Genomic DNA, 18673 nt, shown 5'->3' on the forward strand with positions numbered 1-18673 from the left:
GAATAATATCTATGATATAGCCTATTGTTAAATAGGCAGACAAACAGACACAGGAAGGAAGGAAGGAAAGAAAGAAAGAAAGAAAGAAAGAAAGAAAGAAAGAAAGAGAGAGAGAGAGAGAGAGAGAGAGAGAGAGAGAGAGAGAGAGAGAGAGAGAGAGAGAGAGAGAGAGAGAGAGAGAGAAAGGACAATGTGAGGATACAAACACCAGAATAGAAAATATTTCAAAGTACGTTTTACAGTAATATCCGAATTATTATCAAAATAGTTTCATTCAGTCCACTACTTGACTACACGTGTCACCGTGTCCCTCTTGGAGTGTTGGTTATTGTGTCAGGCTACCATCCAGACAACCTGTGTTCAATTCCAAGAATAAGCAAGATTTTTCCTCTAATTATCTCCCTTGTAATACTTTTAAAAGTGTGTATTATAGTTTTTTCAAACTTTTAATTTATGTTGCACTTCGCATGTTGGCTATCTTAAACCTGTAAAGATGAAAATTTGCAAACATGTGCATCGTTCCAATGAAGTGAATGAAAAGTTACAGTGTATTCATGTAAGTGCTGGAACAAGAAAATGATTTATTAGCGCAAAGGATGCAACCACAATTGAGATCCTCTCCTGGATGTGGGTGGTAACATCAAAGTGAAAACGTCATCCCTAGTGACGATACTTCACTTTAACACTGACAGTAGCTTTCTTCTTTCAACTTATCAACTTCCACTTCACAACAAAAGCGTTAGGGGTTGCGAGGAGTGGTCGTGCTTTCTACGGCACCGAACTTCCATGCTCAAGATCGCAGGTACAACTCCAACTCTGAGCGAGTGCTCTTTTTCTTTCTTATAAAATCACGTGCAATTGGTTTGGTTTGATTTGGTGTTTTAAGTCCACTTTATGCGCAGTAAGGCTAATTGGGACTGGACCTACAGTTTAAAATGGGATCCGAACCACTTGTGCCTCCACCGGGTATCGAACCCGGGACCCCTATGTGCAATTGGAATTGCACTTGTGTGATAAGTTGCCAACTTTAAAAATAGCAACAGTACTGGCTTGTAAATTCTGCTCTCAAGAATTGGATTAGTGTAGTTAAACTCGTACATTCTGAGTTTTTCACATGCACTCTGTCCCAAGGTGATATGCATTTATGTTGACATACATTTGCTTTGTGATATAATATCTGTGACAATTGAAGGATTGCCAGAGAATAGTTTTATGGACACCATACATATCATGTTTTCATCCAGGATTGGCTGATTTCTTTAAGTTGTTCATATCTCGGATAATACCGTATATATGAGAGAGTTGCTTCACAAAATAAAGTGATATGATCAAGATACAGTCAACTCTCGATTCAACGACCTTTCACAGTTCCCGGGAAAAGGGTCGTTATTTCGAAGGGGTCGTTATTGGAATTTGCACCAATTTTCAGCTTAAAGGGAGCTCAAACGGACACAAAGATGCCTAGGAGATGGTAACACCATTTATCCTGGTAGTTATACAACCTGTTATGCACAGGATGCGTGTTGTGAGAAGGAAAATAGAACATGAAAAAGTTTTCACAAAAGAGAATTTAAAATAATGTTACTTTGTTTCAATTGTGCACAGTCGTTGCTTTTCCAGGAAATTCTTACAATTCTAGTTAATGAGAAACCCGTTTCCACTGAGACCTATTGAAAGGAAAACAATCTCTCGCTTATTGCAAGCGAAACCCGAAGAATCTTGACACCAGTCAGACTGGTGCCAGCAAAAGTCGGGAGATAATCGGGCAGAATGAATGTTGGATTTTATACGGGTTTACTGGAGCATTGTCTGTTACAAGATTAACTGGTAAGATTAGATCTCTCGGGAGAAACAACACAACCTCTCTAGGTACCAGACAAAAAAAATAAAGGCAGGGCTGTAATTTTCATTCTGGTTCGGCTGTGTAAAATACATCGTAAAAAAAAGTCACTTTTCTTTGCTTTAACCAACTTCATTCACCCTCCTTCCCCATTCAAGGGAGCAGTCCAAACTCCTTCCTTGACTTGCATTGTAATCCAGCGTGAAAAAGGAAATGCGCAACTTGCGATCTATTTTCACCCAAAGCGTATTGTAGGACAGGTCATTAAACAACGTGGCAGTTGATAATCATTCGGGTTTAGAATTGAATTTCACTTTTAACTGTATATTTAGTCCCGATTAGCCCATCAGCATAAAATGAACTGAAAACATGCTTTATGAAACTGCGCATTTTCACATATCAAAATGGTAGATCGTTATTTACTCTCACGTTAATCGACGATTTAATGTTGGATTTAGGAGTATTCTCGATGTTAAACACCCACCCCTCCAAACGTTTTCCCCTTGAATAATGTCTTTTTAATCAGTCTCAGCGACCATCCTACATTGAACACACTTTTTTTTTTCCTACACATGAATGGTTCTCAAGAAAGGTAAATTAAATTTACAGTTGTGCTTATCAGAAGGCGCAGAACATGAAGTTATTTTAACTCTTGTTTTGCTTTCTGGAGATCGAATTTCGTTATCGTCAAATCAAAACAGCTTTGCGTGTTTCTTCGCGCTGGATGAGTCATCGCTGTTATCTTCAAGCAAAAGATTAGCAGACGCTAGACAAAACACTGGCGCCAGCTGCATCGTAAAAACAAAGAGACCGGCTGGAGGTTCGAGCAACAGGTGGCGGAAGAGAAAAGTCCCAGCATTTTAAAGATAACGCAACTGTCGAAGACGGAACTTTTAACAGCAGTGTAAAGAAGAAAGAAATGACCCTTGCTTTACGTTTTACCGTTTTACCACGCAACAGACAATAATACGGGCAATATTTCCTATGCAGACAACAGCATTAAAAAAAATATATAATAAATAAATTTTAAAAAAACAACTGAATTCTGCAATTATCAACATTGCCGTGCACACCAGTGGCGGAGAATGAGCTGGGGAAAGGGGGGGTCCCTTTTTGTTTTCCTTGTTCTGTGGTTTTTGTTCATTTTCAAGAATATATCCAGAACTGGTTGCCCCATTTTAGACGTCAAAGGAAAGGAAGAGGGATGGGTCCTTTTCCACCCTCGCCTGTAATCAGCCCGCATCAGCAAGAAAATCGTGGCTGAAACAATCTGCATCGCAACCCCCCCCCCCCCTACGTTTCCTGACAGGAAAGGAGGGAGAAGTCAGTAAGCCAACGGAACACTTTTTTACCAGACATTATGACATCGACACAATTAGGAAAACATATGAAGTGGGAAACGGGAGTTATGATGCACGTAAGATCGAAATTAACTTTTGTGGAAACCTGGATGACAACGCATTAAGCGGGTTGACGATCTTTAGTTCACCGATGTGGTTTTGATTATCTCTAACAGTTTCGCTTTTTTATGAAGTGTTGCAGGGAACAAAGAACACATTTTGAATGAAAGCGGTTACCGGAAGTTGTCAGCTACAAGGTCGAGAGTTGCTCACTCACGGGAACCTGCTGAACTGGACAGATGGGCCAGACTTACAGGTGCCACACATCTGTATTTTCGAACATTCCTGCGATCTTATCTCTCAAGGTGGTGTATTTATCGATGAAAGAGCTTGACCTGCCATACACATTGGCAAAGACTGCAAGTCCAGCAGTCATTTCGGGCTGCTCCCACCCTCCCCCGCGAGTTTTCAGCAGCTCTTAGGACAAGGAAACAAAAGGTCGATTTAAAATAACATCCAAGCACATTCGATCTTCTCTTCTCGCGTATCCAAGAGAAAGCGTGGCAAAACAAGCCTGGCGCGTTGGGTAGCGGCCGTCGGGTGCGGGGTAACATTGGTGCACTTGAGGGAGGGGAGGGCAGAGGTCAAGTGCTATTGGATATCACTCAAGCATGGTGTGGTGGTGATTTTTAGTTCAAACCCAATTGTGAGGGGTAGAGCGCTCGTGAAGGAAATGAGTGGGGAAAAAAACAACGCATTTTTCGGCCGATTTCCTTCAATTTTTCAACTTTTTTTTTCAAACTTATTTTTCTAAATTTTTCACGGTTCCCGGGAAAAGGGTCGTTACTTCGAGAGGGTCGTTATACCCGGGGTCGTAGAATCGAGAGTTGACTGTATGTATTTTCAGTTAAAACCTTGTCCGTGCCAAGTAGGCTGGGATCGAACCTGTAAGCCGACCTCTCTTAACAATTAGGATCACTTATTTCAAGTTACCCAAATATCGGTAACATTGTTCTTTTTCTTCTTAATAACAAAATAACCAAAATAAACAATGATCCAAGAATTGGATGGCAAAAGATAGTTTACAATTCCAGAAGAAGGTTATGTTTTATCTAGTTTTAAAAGTTTAAAGAAATAGAGGAGACGCCCATGGATCACATGTTCCAGATTCAATGCAAATCAAATTCTTTTTAATGGTCACTATTTTAAAAATTCTTTTTCTTCTCGAACAAGAAGGAAAATGAAACAATATTATCGTTTATTTACATAGTGACATAGTGTTTTTCATAACTACAACCAGAATAATCGATTATGCCATATCTTCTTTCTTAGTCCTTAAATATCACATTTTCATTTTAGTTTTATGGATAAGATAGGGGACATGGTTTTGAGAAATCATAAAGTTGCGTGCAGTGTTTCAATTTCTTAGATGATGTGTGACATATTTTGGATTTTATTGATTGAGTAGTAGTGTTGCTCAACTTTCGTTCCATATTTGGCATTACATCCACAGTTTAATTTTTATTACACCTAAGAGCAGATATTTAGTTGAGTGGAGTGAACCCATCTCTTGATCTTATTTTAATCTTTAAGTCTAGTCCTGATTAGCCTATCTGTGCTTGAAGTGGACTTAAAAACAAAAAAATCTCAACAGCTAACCCATCTCTTGTGTGTATAGATATGTGTGTAGGACATGTCTGCTATGGCTGTACGAATGCCTCACAAATGGCAGAGATGACGATGTAAGTGGACTACTACTGTGTGGTCCTCCCAGCTAGATCCGATGGATACGCAGAAGTGGTTCTCGAATCATATTCGATGATAGGTATAGGGTTGAAAACATTAAAACACTAATCTGTCAAAACAACGTTCAAGAGGCAGCAACATGAGACTGTGAACATTCTATAGTAAAAATTTTTGTGAAGTAAATTGTTCCATGTTCGAATCTCCGATGGGGAGTGAGTGAATATCAATCAACAGCTATTGAGATAGCTACGCCTAAATTAGAAATCGCAACTGTTCAGGAAGTTAGATGGACAGGAGGAGGTATTTTTACTTGCACGTGGTCTGAATTTTGTGACTTCATTTTGAACTTCGAACTATACCTTCCAATAAAATGTTGGATGTTCAATATCTCTTGTGCATTTCACAATATACCTAAACTAATTTTTGGTTTCCTAAAGAAATTAAAATTATTGACTTAATTATTTAGTAATGAAGGCTTTTATTACACCTGTTAATAAAACCAATGTCATAACTGTGTTATGTGTGTGTGTGTGTGTCTGTGCGAGCACGCTCGTATGTATTTGAAATGGAGTGGGGGAAGGAAGCAGATTACATAGGTAGCTTAAATATGACGACCTGCTTTTCCTGTCTCAAAAATGTTGTCAGCATACTGAAGAAATTCAATAATAATGCAACAGCTACTATGACGAATAACTCCCGCAAAGGCAATAAAGTTGCCAGTATAGGAAAATGGACAAATAATTGCCTCACATTATATTTGCTATGTCCCGTCTCGTCATTCTGCCTTTATAAAGTACGCTGAAAACAAACCTCGATCAGTTATATCCTGTGCTATGTTCTCGATCGGTTATATCCTGTGCTATGTTCTCGATTGGTTATATCCTGTGCTATGTTCTGTTTCTCCACACGAATCAAAAAAACTTCCTTAGATTTCTCTCTTTTGGTGGGTGTGTGTTTCTGCATGCCCAAGGTTGTGCTCCAATGATAAGAACCGACCATGTGACTCACTGTCTAACGTAGAGAACCTGTCTACTAGCAGGCAGCAAGAAGCTATTAAGATTGCCGGTTTCCTTCGCAGTACAGATAAAGTGCATGCGTTTTGTGGTACTAACATTTTGATTGGGTAAATTAGTAGGTTGTAGGGATGGGACAGATTAATCGGTACTCTATCGGTATCGGCCGATATAGGCATATCGGTGTATCGGTAAAATTACCGATTATTTTACTGATCCAATATATCAATAAATATCTGATAATTTAGTGCAAAATTCTGCCATTTCGTTGTAATTTTTATGGATAATCTCCATGCCCTACTTTCTAAAAAAGTAAATGTCTAAGTATGCAATTTGTTTTGCACTGCAGTCCCCTTGAAACACACATTTATTAAGGAGATCAATGAACCTTTCAGGTTCTTCAAGGACCATTTCTAATTTTATATCGGATCGGTAGAATATCGGTTATCGGTATTGGTAAATTTTATATCGGTACTTTATCAGTATCGGCCAAAATTTCGTATCGGCCCATCCCTAGTAGCTTGCAAGAGTTGAATTCAAACCCTGGAAGGATGAGTTGCTTTTAATAAAGTGAAAAGTACTTATGTGAAGCAAAGTTATGTTTTCCGTGTATAAAATATCGAATGTCATATTGTGAGGGCAAAAGCGCAGCAAATACATGATTTTCTTCTTCTATAACTATTGACATTCAAATATGAAAATTATAAGGTTCAACTGGTAAGCATATGCTTGTGCAACACGAAAATAATTATATTATAACCTTATACTGTTTTTCTACTCATTCTAGATGAAATATGAAATTCTCACATGAGTTCTCACAGAATGGAACTCCAAGAAACCTCATTCGAAATTCTCCTTTTAATCTTCAAGTCTATATCAATAACACCTTGCAAAAAGTTAATGGTTCCTCGTCGTGATTAGCTAAAAGTTGTAAAAATGTGACATTAAACAAACAATACAAATCAGTACGTAAATCTGTCTTGAATCTTGTATGCAAAAGAAAGAAAACAAAAAAGGGGAAAATCTAACAAAACACAATGTAAAACTGACATCCTAGCGTATCACATTAGCAGCTAGGGCAATACATGCTTACCACAGAATGTATGCGGGTAGAGGTGTGCATCGTTTGGTTAAATAAAAAAAATAAAAAAGCAGAAATCATTAATAGTTCCCATGTGATTTTCTAAGGAAGAAAAAGAGCACTCGCGCAGAGTTGGAGTCGAACCTGCGATCGTGAGCATGGAAGTTCAATGCCGTAGAAAGCACGACCACTCCTCACAACCCCTAACACTTTTTTGAGAAAATATTACATATATTTGTCTTTGTGCTAGAGAAGCTCTATATCCTCTTGTGACAGAAGACTTAATAGAAGAACAAATTGATACATTAAAAGATCAAATTTCATGTGTGTCCTTTCATCAAAATGTGGGGATCGAACCCAGGCCTCGTTGATGATAGCTCCGCACGCTAACCAACAAACTATCAATAACATTACGTTCTTTTTTTCCCAGGCAGTCTGTTTCCTTCCTCAACACCTGAAAAAGCAAATGCATCTTAATTTCTCTGATAATTGTTTAATTGTCTATTAATAGAAACCACGTATGTCTAAAATAGATGCATTCTTTTTGTGAAATATCCCATGTTTCCCACATCGTGCTTCTCCATTCAATGTTATTTGGACATTCACTTGGAAGTTAAAACTTAGCTGTGTGTGTTTGCTTTCACATGCATGTGTGTGAGAAGAGTGGTGTGCACGTATTTTGGTTCAAAGCATGAATGTAATTGTAAAATATAGAATTTTACTGTAATGCAAGGAATGAAAATATAATCCCAGTCCGTCAGGTTCATTCTCAAACAACATTAATTAATGGAACATAACGTGGACCGAGTATTATTTCATGTCGAGAACACGAGACATTACTTCCGACAATCTTTATTCATCATTATTTCTCTTTGGCATCACTGCTCAATTTCCGAAGATGTATACCCGTGACTGGTATACAAGCCGCAGCATTGCAATGCTGTTTGGGTTGTCTACTCACAAGGTGCTTTGTGGTCAGACATCGAGGGCTTGCTTCACTGCTTCTTCAGTAGGGTAGTTACAACCCAGCAGTGTCCAAGACTGTACAGAAACTGTAGTTTTGAATGGTAGAAAATGAATGATAAATGCATTCTGAATATTATTCTTTTTGTACATATAACATGCATAACTTTCATGTACTACATATGTTTTACACATATTCAAAATGGAGTGATGTAAAATAAGAAAATTGATGCCAACACTAAATTATATACGTATTCAAAGTTTCTTTAATACATATATACAAGCTACAAACAAGCAGAAATGAAATTCCCTGACTTTTCCAGGTTTTCCAGGACAAAATTTACATTTTTCCCTGACAATTACAAACTAAACTAAATTGATGTTTTTGTAAACGGAAATAATAAACTCGTACAGATCCACGTATGGTTTTGTTAAGTACCAATATTATCTTCTATGAAATTGACTTAATTTCTCTATCATTTGAATTCAAACTGCAAAATAGTGAATTTGGAAAATTATTACAATTCACAAGCTAGGGAAGGATTACAGAATTTTGTCATATGCAGTAAGTTGAAAATAAAATACTTGGTTATTTTTAAAGTTACGACTAAATGAGATAAGAGTGAAGAGTGATTGGTTAAGAAATACAATTTGTAATTTATCAGTCTCCTTATACATTCTCGCTATTATATGTTGATATTTCCACTGAGGTTTGGAACCCTCTGCTTGCAAGAACCATGAGTGCAGACTCATTTTTCGATGCTAAAGCTACTTCTCTCTTCTCTGTAAAGCAAACAACTTAACTCTTTCATATAAGTGAAACAATTGAATCCAACAAATTAAGGTGTCATATTTCCTTACATTATCAATGGGATTTCTGCTTCAGTACAGTATATCCAAGTGAAGTACTGTGAAACTGACAACATGCAGTTATACCATTAATACTGATGAAAAGGGTATGTAGGTATTAGAAATTTAACGCAAGCAATTTATAGAATTGCATTGTATAGGTACCTGATTTAGCTAACCACACATTAAAACAGGAACACTAACAATAAAAGCTTCTGAAAGTTCATATACGAGGGGCATCCTGAAAAAAGCTCCAATGGTGCCTATACGCAGCACTAGTGGTCGGAGAGCGACACACACACATGCAGGCAGGAAGAAGTCGCATGTAGCTGTAATCTGGTACAGTTACAATGCAGCCGTTTTAGGACAGTTCTAGGTTAAAGATTGCAGTTCTCATACAGTCTTCCACCGACTGCGATATAGCCTACATTGCACTCTCAGAATTCGGCACAGAGCCACCAGCAATCGTGTGAGGTGTGCAGACCAGACGTCGTGAGTGATAGTATGGTCAGACGATGGTGCAGACAATTCACGAAAGGCCAATCGAATGTGCACAACCCCATACAGCTGAGTACACACGGGCCCTTTGCATCACTTCAGGTGAGAGATCTTGGACCACTCCCTGTACAGCCCTGGGCTTGAATGTACAGACTTTCATCTCTTTGCTTAACTGAAGAGGTTTCTGGCAGGGCAAGGATTTGACAGCTACATTGCGATAGAGATAGTTCCAGTCTTTGCTGTAAGACACATATACCATGGGCATACAAAATTCAGTGCCATGCTACGACAAATGCCAGAACAATGGTGGTGATTATGCCGAAAATTTGGTTAGGGACTCATTCTTACTAATGCAATAAATTACAACTGATATTCTTGTTTCAATTATGCCTAATCAGTAGGGACTTTGATATTTTGTTATTTTTTAAAAAATTGGTTTATTTTATTTTTTATTTTTTACTATTCAGTGCTATTTTACCCAAAATTCACATTTTCATTTTAGCGCATTTTCTGGCAAATGTCTGAAATTATACCTTCATGGTGTTTTTAAACTACTGTTTCAAATTGTAAGTCACATGGCTTACTATTCTTCGTGAGAGTTTGATATCTTGAAAGATATTTTGGGAAAGTTATTTTCCATACCCCTTTTTTAATTTTAAGGTAAGGATTTTAGATAATTGAATTTTCCCCCTGTATACTGAAGGGTGCATAATGACTATAAGTGGCGACGCACCCAAAAAATTTAAATCAAACAATCATACGTGACAGATACCGATATATTATGCACCAAAAATTGGTATTATCTTTTTTTGACTTGTTAGTGTTACGTTTCCCAAAATTCGCGTTTTTGTTTTAGAACATTTATCTGCCAAATATACCGAAACGTAATACTCCATTGTGCTTTTAAACTATTATTTTAAATTGTAGGTCACATGGTCTACGTATTTTCGTGACAGTTTAATATGTTGGACCAGATTTTTGAGGAAGTAAAAGTAAAGTGCTCCCATGCACTTTTCCATGAAGGTGTATAGTAGGGGTGTGGAGTTAGGGCCCCACACTTTCTTGATCACGGTTGAAGGTGGAAGCGATCTGATCAGCACCATGCTCCTGGCTACCTTTATCCCTCAAAGTTTCCTCAAGGTACCAGTTTCATATGATGCTGGGTGGGCGCTGGAGCAGTTTGAATAGGTGGAAAACATCCCGGTTCTCCCTCGCAGGGGATCGGCCCCGGGTCTCTCGCATAGTAGTCAGACGACCTAAGGACTGAGCTCCATTATTACTTGATCGACAAATGTTGATGGTGCACACTTAGCTTGGTAATTCAAAACATATCTCGTGTGACAAATACGAAGATGTGGCTCCCGTGTGACGGTAGATACGCACTCGATCTCCTGTTAGAACCCTGCCACTTTGCTCCGTAATGCAAATGGTTTTGATAGAAGTTGGAAAAAAAAATCGTGGGAAATACATGATTTAATGTGGCGATCGGAATTAATCCATTACCGTATAACTCTATAGTTTACTCTTGAGTAAAATGTTGGAAAACTTGCATGTTCTATGTACACAAACATAGCCTAGAAAAGACAAGAATGTTGGATTTCATGGAATGTTTTGTTGTTTTAGGATATTTCTTTTTAAAAAAATGCTAAAAACGCCATCAATTTGTATTTTATGCCAAATTCGCATTACTTCGATATTTCGAACAGGCGAAAAATGTGTCCAGACATAACTGCACATTCCTAAACATAACTTCGCAGCAATTACCATTTTTCACGGTTTTGGCGTTTGCAAAAAATCAATGTCCCTACAAATTGGAAATTACTTCCTGGCCACCCCTCATATAAATCAGTAGATGGAAAGTGAAAATTTAGCAGGGCTGGCAGATAAAAGTCAATTCTTGAAGAAAGTGATTTGCTTTTATGATTGAATGATTCGAGTAAATATGATATTAAAATATTTACGTATTTATTATTAGTATTTTATTTCATAATATTGGACATTAACCTTACTCAGTGAGAGATTAATGACCATCTCTCATGCGTTTAAACAGACAGGACAGAGAGTGGCATTAATTTCATTGCAATACTAGTGTTGCAGTAAATTTGAGGTTGGGAGCATGTACTTGCCAATTTTTATAACGTTCACCAATGCAGATTTATGTTTCACTTTTTCGTGATAGTATTCAATATATATCCCATTTGGTTGGATTCTTCTTGATATCTAAGAATAGTGCAATGTCATTGTAAACGTATGTTAACTTGTGCGAAACCAGTAATACGTCAGGATGATGAAAGAAGACCTTCGTAAGCACTGACTACTACATTAAATAAGGTGAAGTGAGCCAGAAGAGTAATAAAATTGCAGAAGCATATTTGCAGTCTAAAGCTCTTCTCGTTTATGCATTCGATTTTTATTGGATGTTGCAGTCCATGCAATTTCTGTCGCATGTTGTAGTGAGATACTTTATCGGGTGGCGATATTCGACAAAAATCGTATGTATCAATGGAACCTATTTGTTTCCATGTTCCTTCAGTTTGCCCAACAAACTGCCTTACTACGACGTCCGACAACTATCGGATGGCGCCATCCGCTCTTATCCCCTCCATCTGTTGACAAGTCCCCTTACTACTCCCATACGGACAAGAAAAAATGATAATTCAATGCATTTTCCACGTGATATTTAGAAGCTTAACCTTTACACCCCCGATACCATATGGTATCATCAGAGTAAGTTCGTACTGGCCCGATGATACCATATGGTATCATGGTGTTGATTACGAAATGAATGTGCTTTTTGGACCTTCATACTCTTATGTTTGCGTGGAAACTCTGACACAGGTCTGGAGCAAGACTGGGAAATTCATATTGATGAATATCCCCCACCCCCTCCTCAACAAATCCATGCCACATTTCCAAACAGCTTCACATTTTGGCTGAATATTCAACTTGTATGGCACCCATGAACATGAAACATGTTACAATCTCTTTGGAAACGTCCATTCTTTGAAGAGAATACTAAGGTTTGTGCCTTCTCTCTAAAACAGCAGGAGAAGAGGGGGCAAACTCCAAATGTTTTTTTAAAAAAATTGAAATTCGGTGGTCGCGCCCCCAAACCCCCCTTCCTCGGTTCGGCGTTTTGAATTGTACTTGGTTGCATGCTATGATATTTTAGCTTCAAAACAAAACTTATCCGAAGTAGACTGTTTCCATAGTGCCTGAGTTATAACAATTTTCCTCCAAAAATGCAAGTTAATTATTTTTCGTAAAGAATAAAAAAAATCACATTTTGGCTTATTATTCAACTTGTATGGCACCCAAGAACATGAAACATGTTTCATTCTCTTGAGAAATGTCCATTCTTTGAAAAGAATACTAAAGTTCGCACCTTCTCCCCAAAATAAAGGGAGAAGAGGATGCAAACTCCAAATTTTTATGTTTTCCCATTGAAATTCGGGGGACGTGCCCCCCCCCACCAAGCCCCTCTTCTTGAACATGAAACATGTTACAATCTCTTTGGAAACGTCCATTCTTTGAAGAGAATACTAAGGTTTGTGCCTTCTCTCTAAAACAGCGGGAGAAGAGGGGGCAAACTCCAAATGTTTTTTTAAAAAATTGAAATTCGGTGGTCGCGCCCCCAAACCCCCCTTCCTCGGTTCGGCGTTTTGAATTGTACTTGGTTGCATGCGCTGATGTTTTAGCTGCAAAACAAAAGTTATCCGAAGTAGATTGCTCCCATAGTGCCAGAGTTATAACAATTTTCCTCCAAAGAGTGTTTGATGTCAATGAAGACGAAATTCCCTGACATTTCCCTGACTTTTTTTGACACCTCAAATTCCCTGACTTTTCCCGGTTTTCCAGGTCTGTCGCCACCCTGTATGTGTGTGTGTATATATATATATATATATATATATATATATATATATAGCATATAGGTCTATTATTTATATTCATTACATAATCAATTCATCCACCTCATAACAAACCAACAGCAAAAATTATATAAATTGTCTCTCAAACGTGCACGCTCCTTCTCCTCCCAACAATTGTTCATGCATATAAGACAAACTCCATTATAAGAGAAGTCTTATTTCTCTCTCTGGTAATTTACAATGCATTACAGAAAACAATCATACTGCAAGTGAAGCAAACAAGGAAATTTTTAATTCATTCTTTTTGCAAACTGAAAACAATATTGATTTAATAGGGTGGAAATAATTTCACGAGGAACTATGGCATTCTCTCTTTTACAACTTCTATCAATTAGATTGTTCGGTGGCCATGGCTGACTCCTGCTGCTTCCTAGCTACGGCTCTGAACTTGACAAGACCAAGAAAAGCAGGCATTGCGAGCGAAGCGAGCGAGAAAATTTTATGAAATGTGTTTTTATTTGCATAAAATTTGAAATTGAGGGGGATAATTGCCCCTCTGTGCCCTCTGCAGGTGCCCTTGCCCATTAATGTTTGCCCCCTTGCCCTCCTTAGAATTTATTTCCATTTAAGGTTGGGAGGGCAGGGAAATGCTGCCCGCCCCAGTGTGGTTGTGCCACTGATATGCACACACAAATATAGTAACAAAATGAAGTGTCTGTTTGATTCCAATGTATCCGAAAATTCTAATTTAATTAAACGGTATATTTAAAACATTTAATTTGAGGTCCTTAGTTTACATTTGCCATTTCAAATACTCAGACTCGAAATACATCTACAAACATAAGTCACACAAATGTTATGGTATATATTCTAACCTGCGAAAAATTTCACACTGAAATCTATCTAATCATCTTCGAGAAATTTTATCTTGCAAAAATCTTTCATCTGTCAGATTGCTCAACAAAGGACAGTAACAAAGTTAACAGATCGAGAAAATTCTGTTTTATTTTTCACACAACATTATTTACTTCCTCCATAAAAATAAAAACTCAACTTTGAAAATCTCGCCTCAGGGCATTTATCAATATGTATAAATTCAATAGGATTTGGATTAATAAAAGTTGCAATTTTTCACGTATATGGAGAAAAATTCAAGCAGAATTCACTCATAATTCCTAGAGCCAATAATTCACGCAGAATTCCCGGTGAGTAGCCACCCTGTATATACAATGGAGTGCATTGTCTGTTGCTATTACTCTGTTTGGTTTCAATTTATGAATCACTTCACTAAACCAGGATTCAAATCTTGGTCTGTCCATTTCTTGATGATAATCACTCTTCCGTTTCTTTGCATGGAACAGTAAACATGCACCTTCATTGCCGCAAGTGGGTGAAACAATAAGCCTCCCCCTTTCTCGTCAGTTTCTTCAGCCCTGGCAGTGGTTTTGCAGGGTGGTATCCTTCCATGTTTGATTTAATGTACGACCCTCGCCCCCCACCGAGTTGACACACGTCACGTCCAAATAATAAACATGTTTCTTCTCACGGCGAATTATTTTAATACCGCGGAGATTTTATTGTCGTCACACAACAAACAAATGTTTCCTCTTCCTAAACTTAAACCACAAATCCTTCAACACCCGAGATACAGTTCGTGCGCACATTGACGGCAAATCACCTCACGCCCTGTTTTATTTTGATATTGTTGTCGTAAGGAGGAATATGTATTTAAAACAACATGCTTGACTTTGAAGAGCTTTTCCCTTTGGATGAAGCCCAAAATAACACTCGGGTAAAACCGCATGCTCAACAGGAGACCTCGATTCAGCCATTCTCGATGCTGTATAGCACGATTATTAATCACGATAAACATAGGGTTAAAATAGTGGGATGTGCAACACCGGTATCACGGATTCCATGCTCTCTGCAACATATTCAGTCTTGCTTGACTCGCTCTTGAGCTTCAGCGATTCTTCAACATATTGGGAGATCCCAGTTGGCGAATCTGCGGATCCAAGTTCGTCTGCACAGTGATTGCAACCGATCAAGTCCATACCTGCTAATGGATGTATTATTTTGTCTGTATATTACAAATTAAATAACTCTTTTCTTGCAAGTATGCAGTTGTGTCAGAGTGGAACCCGTCTCAGTGGAACTATATTCTGCATGCACTTTTGGATCTACATATGCAAAAACCTGCTGCAAAGTTAGCTTGATGCTTGGCTTACGTAGGTTTAGTTATGATTGAATTGTTGTTTTAAGTCCAACTTATGCACAGAAAGGTTACTTGGGATGGGACCTACAGTCTAAAGTCGGATCCAAACCATTATGTGCCTCCACCAGGTCCAGTTTTGGTTGGCCTATCTGAGCAAAAAGTGGGCTTATAATAAACAGTCACATGTTTGTGTCTCTATGTCAAATATAAATGTTGATTGCATAAAATATTAAGTGTACAAATGCATTTATTATGCACAACTACACTTATTAACAAATGTGTATTAATACTTAAGATCTGTTTGCTACCACAAGGGAGATTGATTTCAGAGCCCATAACTACATTTAAATGCGAGTACAGTTGTTGAAAAACAAAGCTGGCTTTTTGATTGAATGTTATATGTATCTATATCAGTATTATACAGGGTGATTCTAAAGTCATTATACATTTTCGTGATATACTGACTGAAAACTATGTTCTTGCAGGTAATGTGATATAATGCTGTCAATAGAAAAACAAATAGCTGTTGTTGCTGCGCGTCTGCATGCAATGACTCATGAACAGGTGCGAGCAGACCCCACCAGGGTGGCTATCAAAACACCTAGTCAATAAATTCATGTGTACTCGTAGTGTTGCAGATGAAGAATGTCCAGGGAGGCTGGCCATAACGCCAGAAACTGTGCTAAGTGTAGACTATACAATCACACGTAACACCAGCCCCTCGACCAGGAGACTTAGTAGGGAGCTTGAGATTCCGAAACCACTGTGTGGAGAACTCTCTGTTACAAGCTGAAGAAACGTGCATACCACATCCAGATTGTGCATAAGCTTGAAGCTGAGGACTATGCAGCCAGAGAAGCTATGTGTCACGACCTGCTACAGGCTGTGGAAAATGACAATTTGATGCAGAATGTCCTGTTCAGCGATGAAGCCACATTCCACACCTGTGGGCATGTGAATACACACAACTGTAGGATCTGGGCAGAGGAACAACCACGTGCACTGCAATAGTGGCAACGAGACACACCCAAAGTGAATGTGTAGTTGGGGATAATGAGGTCAAAGATGTACGGCCCCTTCATGTTCACTGAAGCAACTGTGACCGGACGCACATACCTCGATATGTTGGAACATTTGTGGAGCACCAGTTGGTATCTGATGGGATTAGGGACACAGTTGTTTTTCAACAGGATGGGGCGCCACCCCATTTTGCCCTAATTGTTAGGACTACGTGAATCATGTTTTTTTCAGGTAGATGGATTGGTCATGATATGCCAAGGTTGTGGGCTCACCCGCCCACCAGATCTGACACCCTTAGACTTTTTTTTGCATGGGGTTCATCAAGTCTCAGGTTTACCAGGTGAAGATCCAGAGCATTCAACAACTCAAACAATGGATTCGGGCTGCAGCTGCTGCGATTACACCCGTTATCCTGGAGAGAGTTTTTCGATCTGTCGTGGAGCACTGGGGGTTGTGTCTTGACGTGCAAGGTGGTCACATTGAAATGTATTGATTCTGTGGGCTGTTGTGATGTATGTTTCAGTACAATTGAATATGGTGCAATAAAACCTGTTTAAACACAAAATGTATAATGACTTTAGAATCACCCTGTATATTAGTATATCTAATATACTATACTATATTAGTATATTAGCATATCTATATTAGTATATAGTGGATAAAAGGAAGGAGGACCACATGGGACTTAGGTGGGCAGGCAATGTGGCACGAATGGGAGAGGAAAGATGAGTCTACAGGATTCTTGTTGGGAAACCTGATGGTAAGACACCAGTAGGAAGACTAAGATAAAGGGATAACATTGAGATGGACCTAAAAGAAATCAGTAAGGATGGAAAAGATTGGATTGATCTTGCCCAGGATAGGGACAGATGGAAGGTTTGTGTTGCTACATCCATAAACCTTTGGGTTTAAGAAGGCTAGAGAGTTAGTTAGTCATTTCACATACAAATGTTAGTACAGTCTGATACTTTCAAAATCAGTCAATATCCATGAAAATACAATGAATATAGAAGCTTACCTGTTCCACAGCCAATATCTGCAATAGTTTTCTCATAGAAAAGTTCAAAATTCTTTAGGATAGCTTCTCTGTATGTCTGAGTACGAGCATAATCTTGAATCATCATTTGGTGGATATCTAATCCCTCATATGACCTAAACGTTGAATCAGACCAAACGTAAAATTAAAACCTTATAACATAAGGTATTCTATTCATACATATTCTTACAAAATCACATGGCTAGACCATGGGAAGCGAACGTGAGACCACCTTGAAATATTTCTAAATCCAGATGTGATGAGTGTGGCAAAATGGCTCTTGAGCACCATCTAAGAGCAGCCAAATACAGTATATGACATGTCTTCTACCAGACAAAAAAATGGGAAAAAATCATATATCATAATGTGAGAAACAATAAACTGACATAAAATCACATGGAAAACTTACATTATAAATGGTTTGCATAAAAGTTTAATTTATGATATCTTGGATAATATTGCACAATTTTGAAAAAAAGTTTTATCCCCACAATATGATCCAAAAATGTGATCGGATCATGGGCAAATGGTTGCTTGCATACTTATCTGTGCATTTTAAAAGCCTTGGGTCCAGTACGTTACAGAGCAGAATTGTAAAAAAAAAATTAAAGACTTCTTGAAGATTAGGCACACACAGGAGATGTACTATGTAGAAATTTTCAGCAAAAAATGCAGGCTCGATCAGGACTCACACCCGGGTCTCTGGCATACCGTGCCATTGCTCTAACCACAGAGCTGCCAAGCCGGCCTGGCCTTGCTGATTTTTCGCTATCGCTGTTTTACCTGCGTGGAATCGTCTCTGCCAGTGCTACAGCAAAGGGGTCTGTTGCCTTTGAAACACAGTAGACTTCGACGTTGCCTGGTTCCTCCTAGAGATGTTAATTATTGAAGATTAGGCACACACAGGAGATGTACTACATAGAAATTTTGAGCGAAAAATACAGGCTTGACCAGGACTCGAACCTAGGTCTCTGGCAGGCATCTGATTTAGTTAATCAAATATTAAAACAGGAACATGCTGTTGAAAACAGAGTCCATAAGTTTATACTTATATATGAGGCGCATCCAGAAAGTAAGTTCTGGAGGCTTTCGAATGTGGAGCTTGTGGTTGGAGGACAACATGCATATGCAGATAGGAAGAGGTGGTATGTGACTGTAATGTGGTGCAGTAGCAGTGCTGTGAAGGAAGTCTATTTAGAACAG

At 38.4% G+C, this 18673-nt stretch overlaps 1 protein-coding gene across 1 annotated transcript in view; it reads right to left on the reverse strand.

Moving 5' to 3' along the window:
* The window catches only part of LOC145984077 (protein arginine N-methyltransferase 6-like), a 148510-nt gene that overhangs the window by 101048 nt on the left and 28789 nt on the right, over positions 1-18673 (reverse strand). The window contains exon 2 of the mRNA XM_083117467.1: positions 17453-17586. Coding sequence (XP_082973593.1) covers positions 17453-17586 — 134 coding nt within the window. The remainder of the gene's footprint in view (positions 1-17452; positions 17587-18673) is intronic.

The sequence above is a fragment of the Lepisma saccharinum genome, chromosome 2, assembly GCF_977018435.1.
Source record: "Lepisma saccharinum chromosome 2, izLepSacc3.1, whole genome shotgun sequence".
NCBI classification, from domain to species: Eukaryota; Metazoa; Arthropoda; class Insecta; order Zygentoma; family Lepismatidae; genus Lepisma; species Lepisma saccharinum.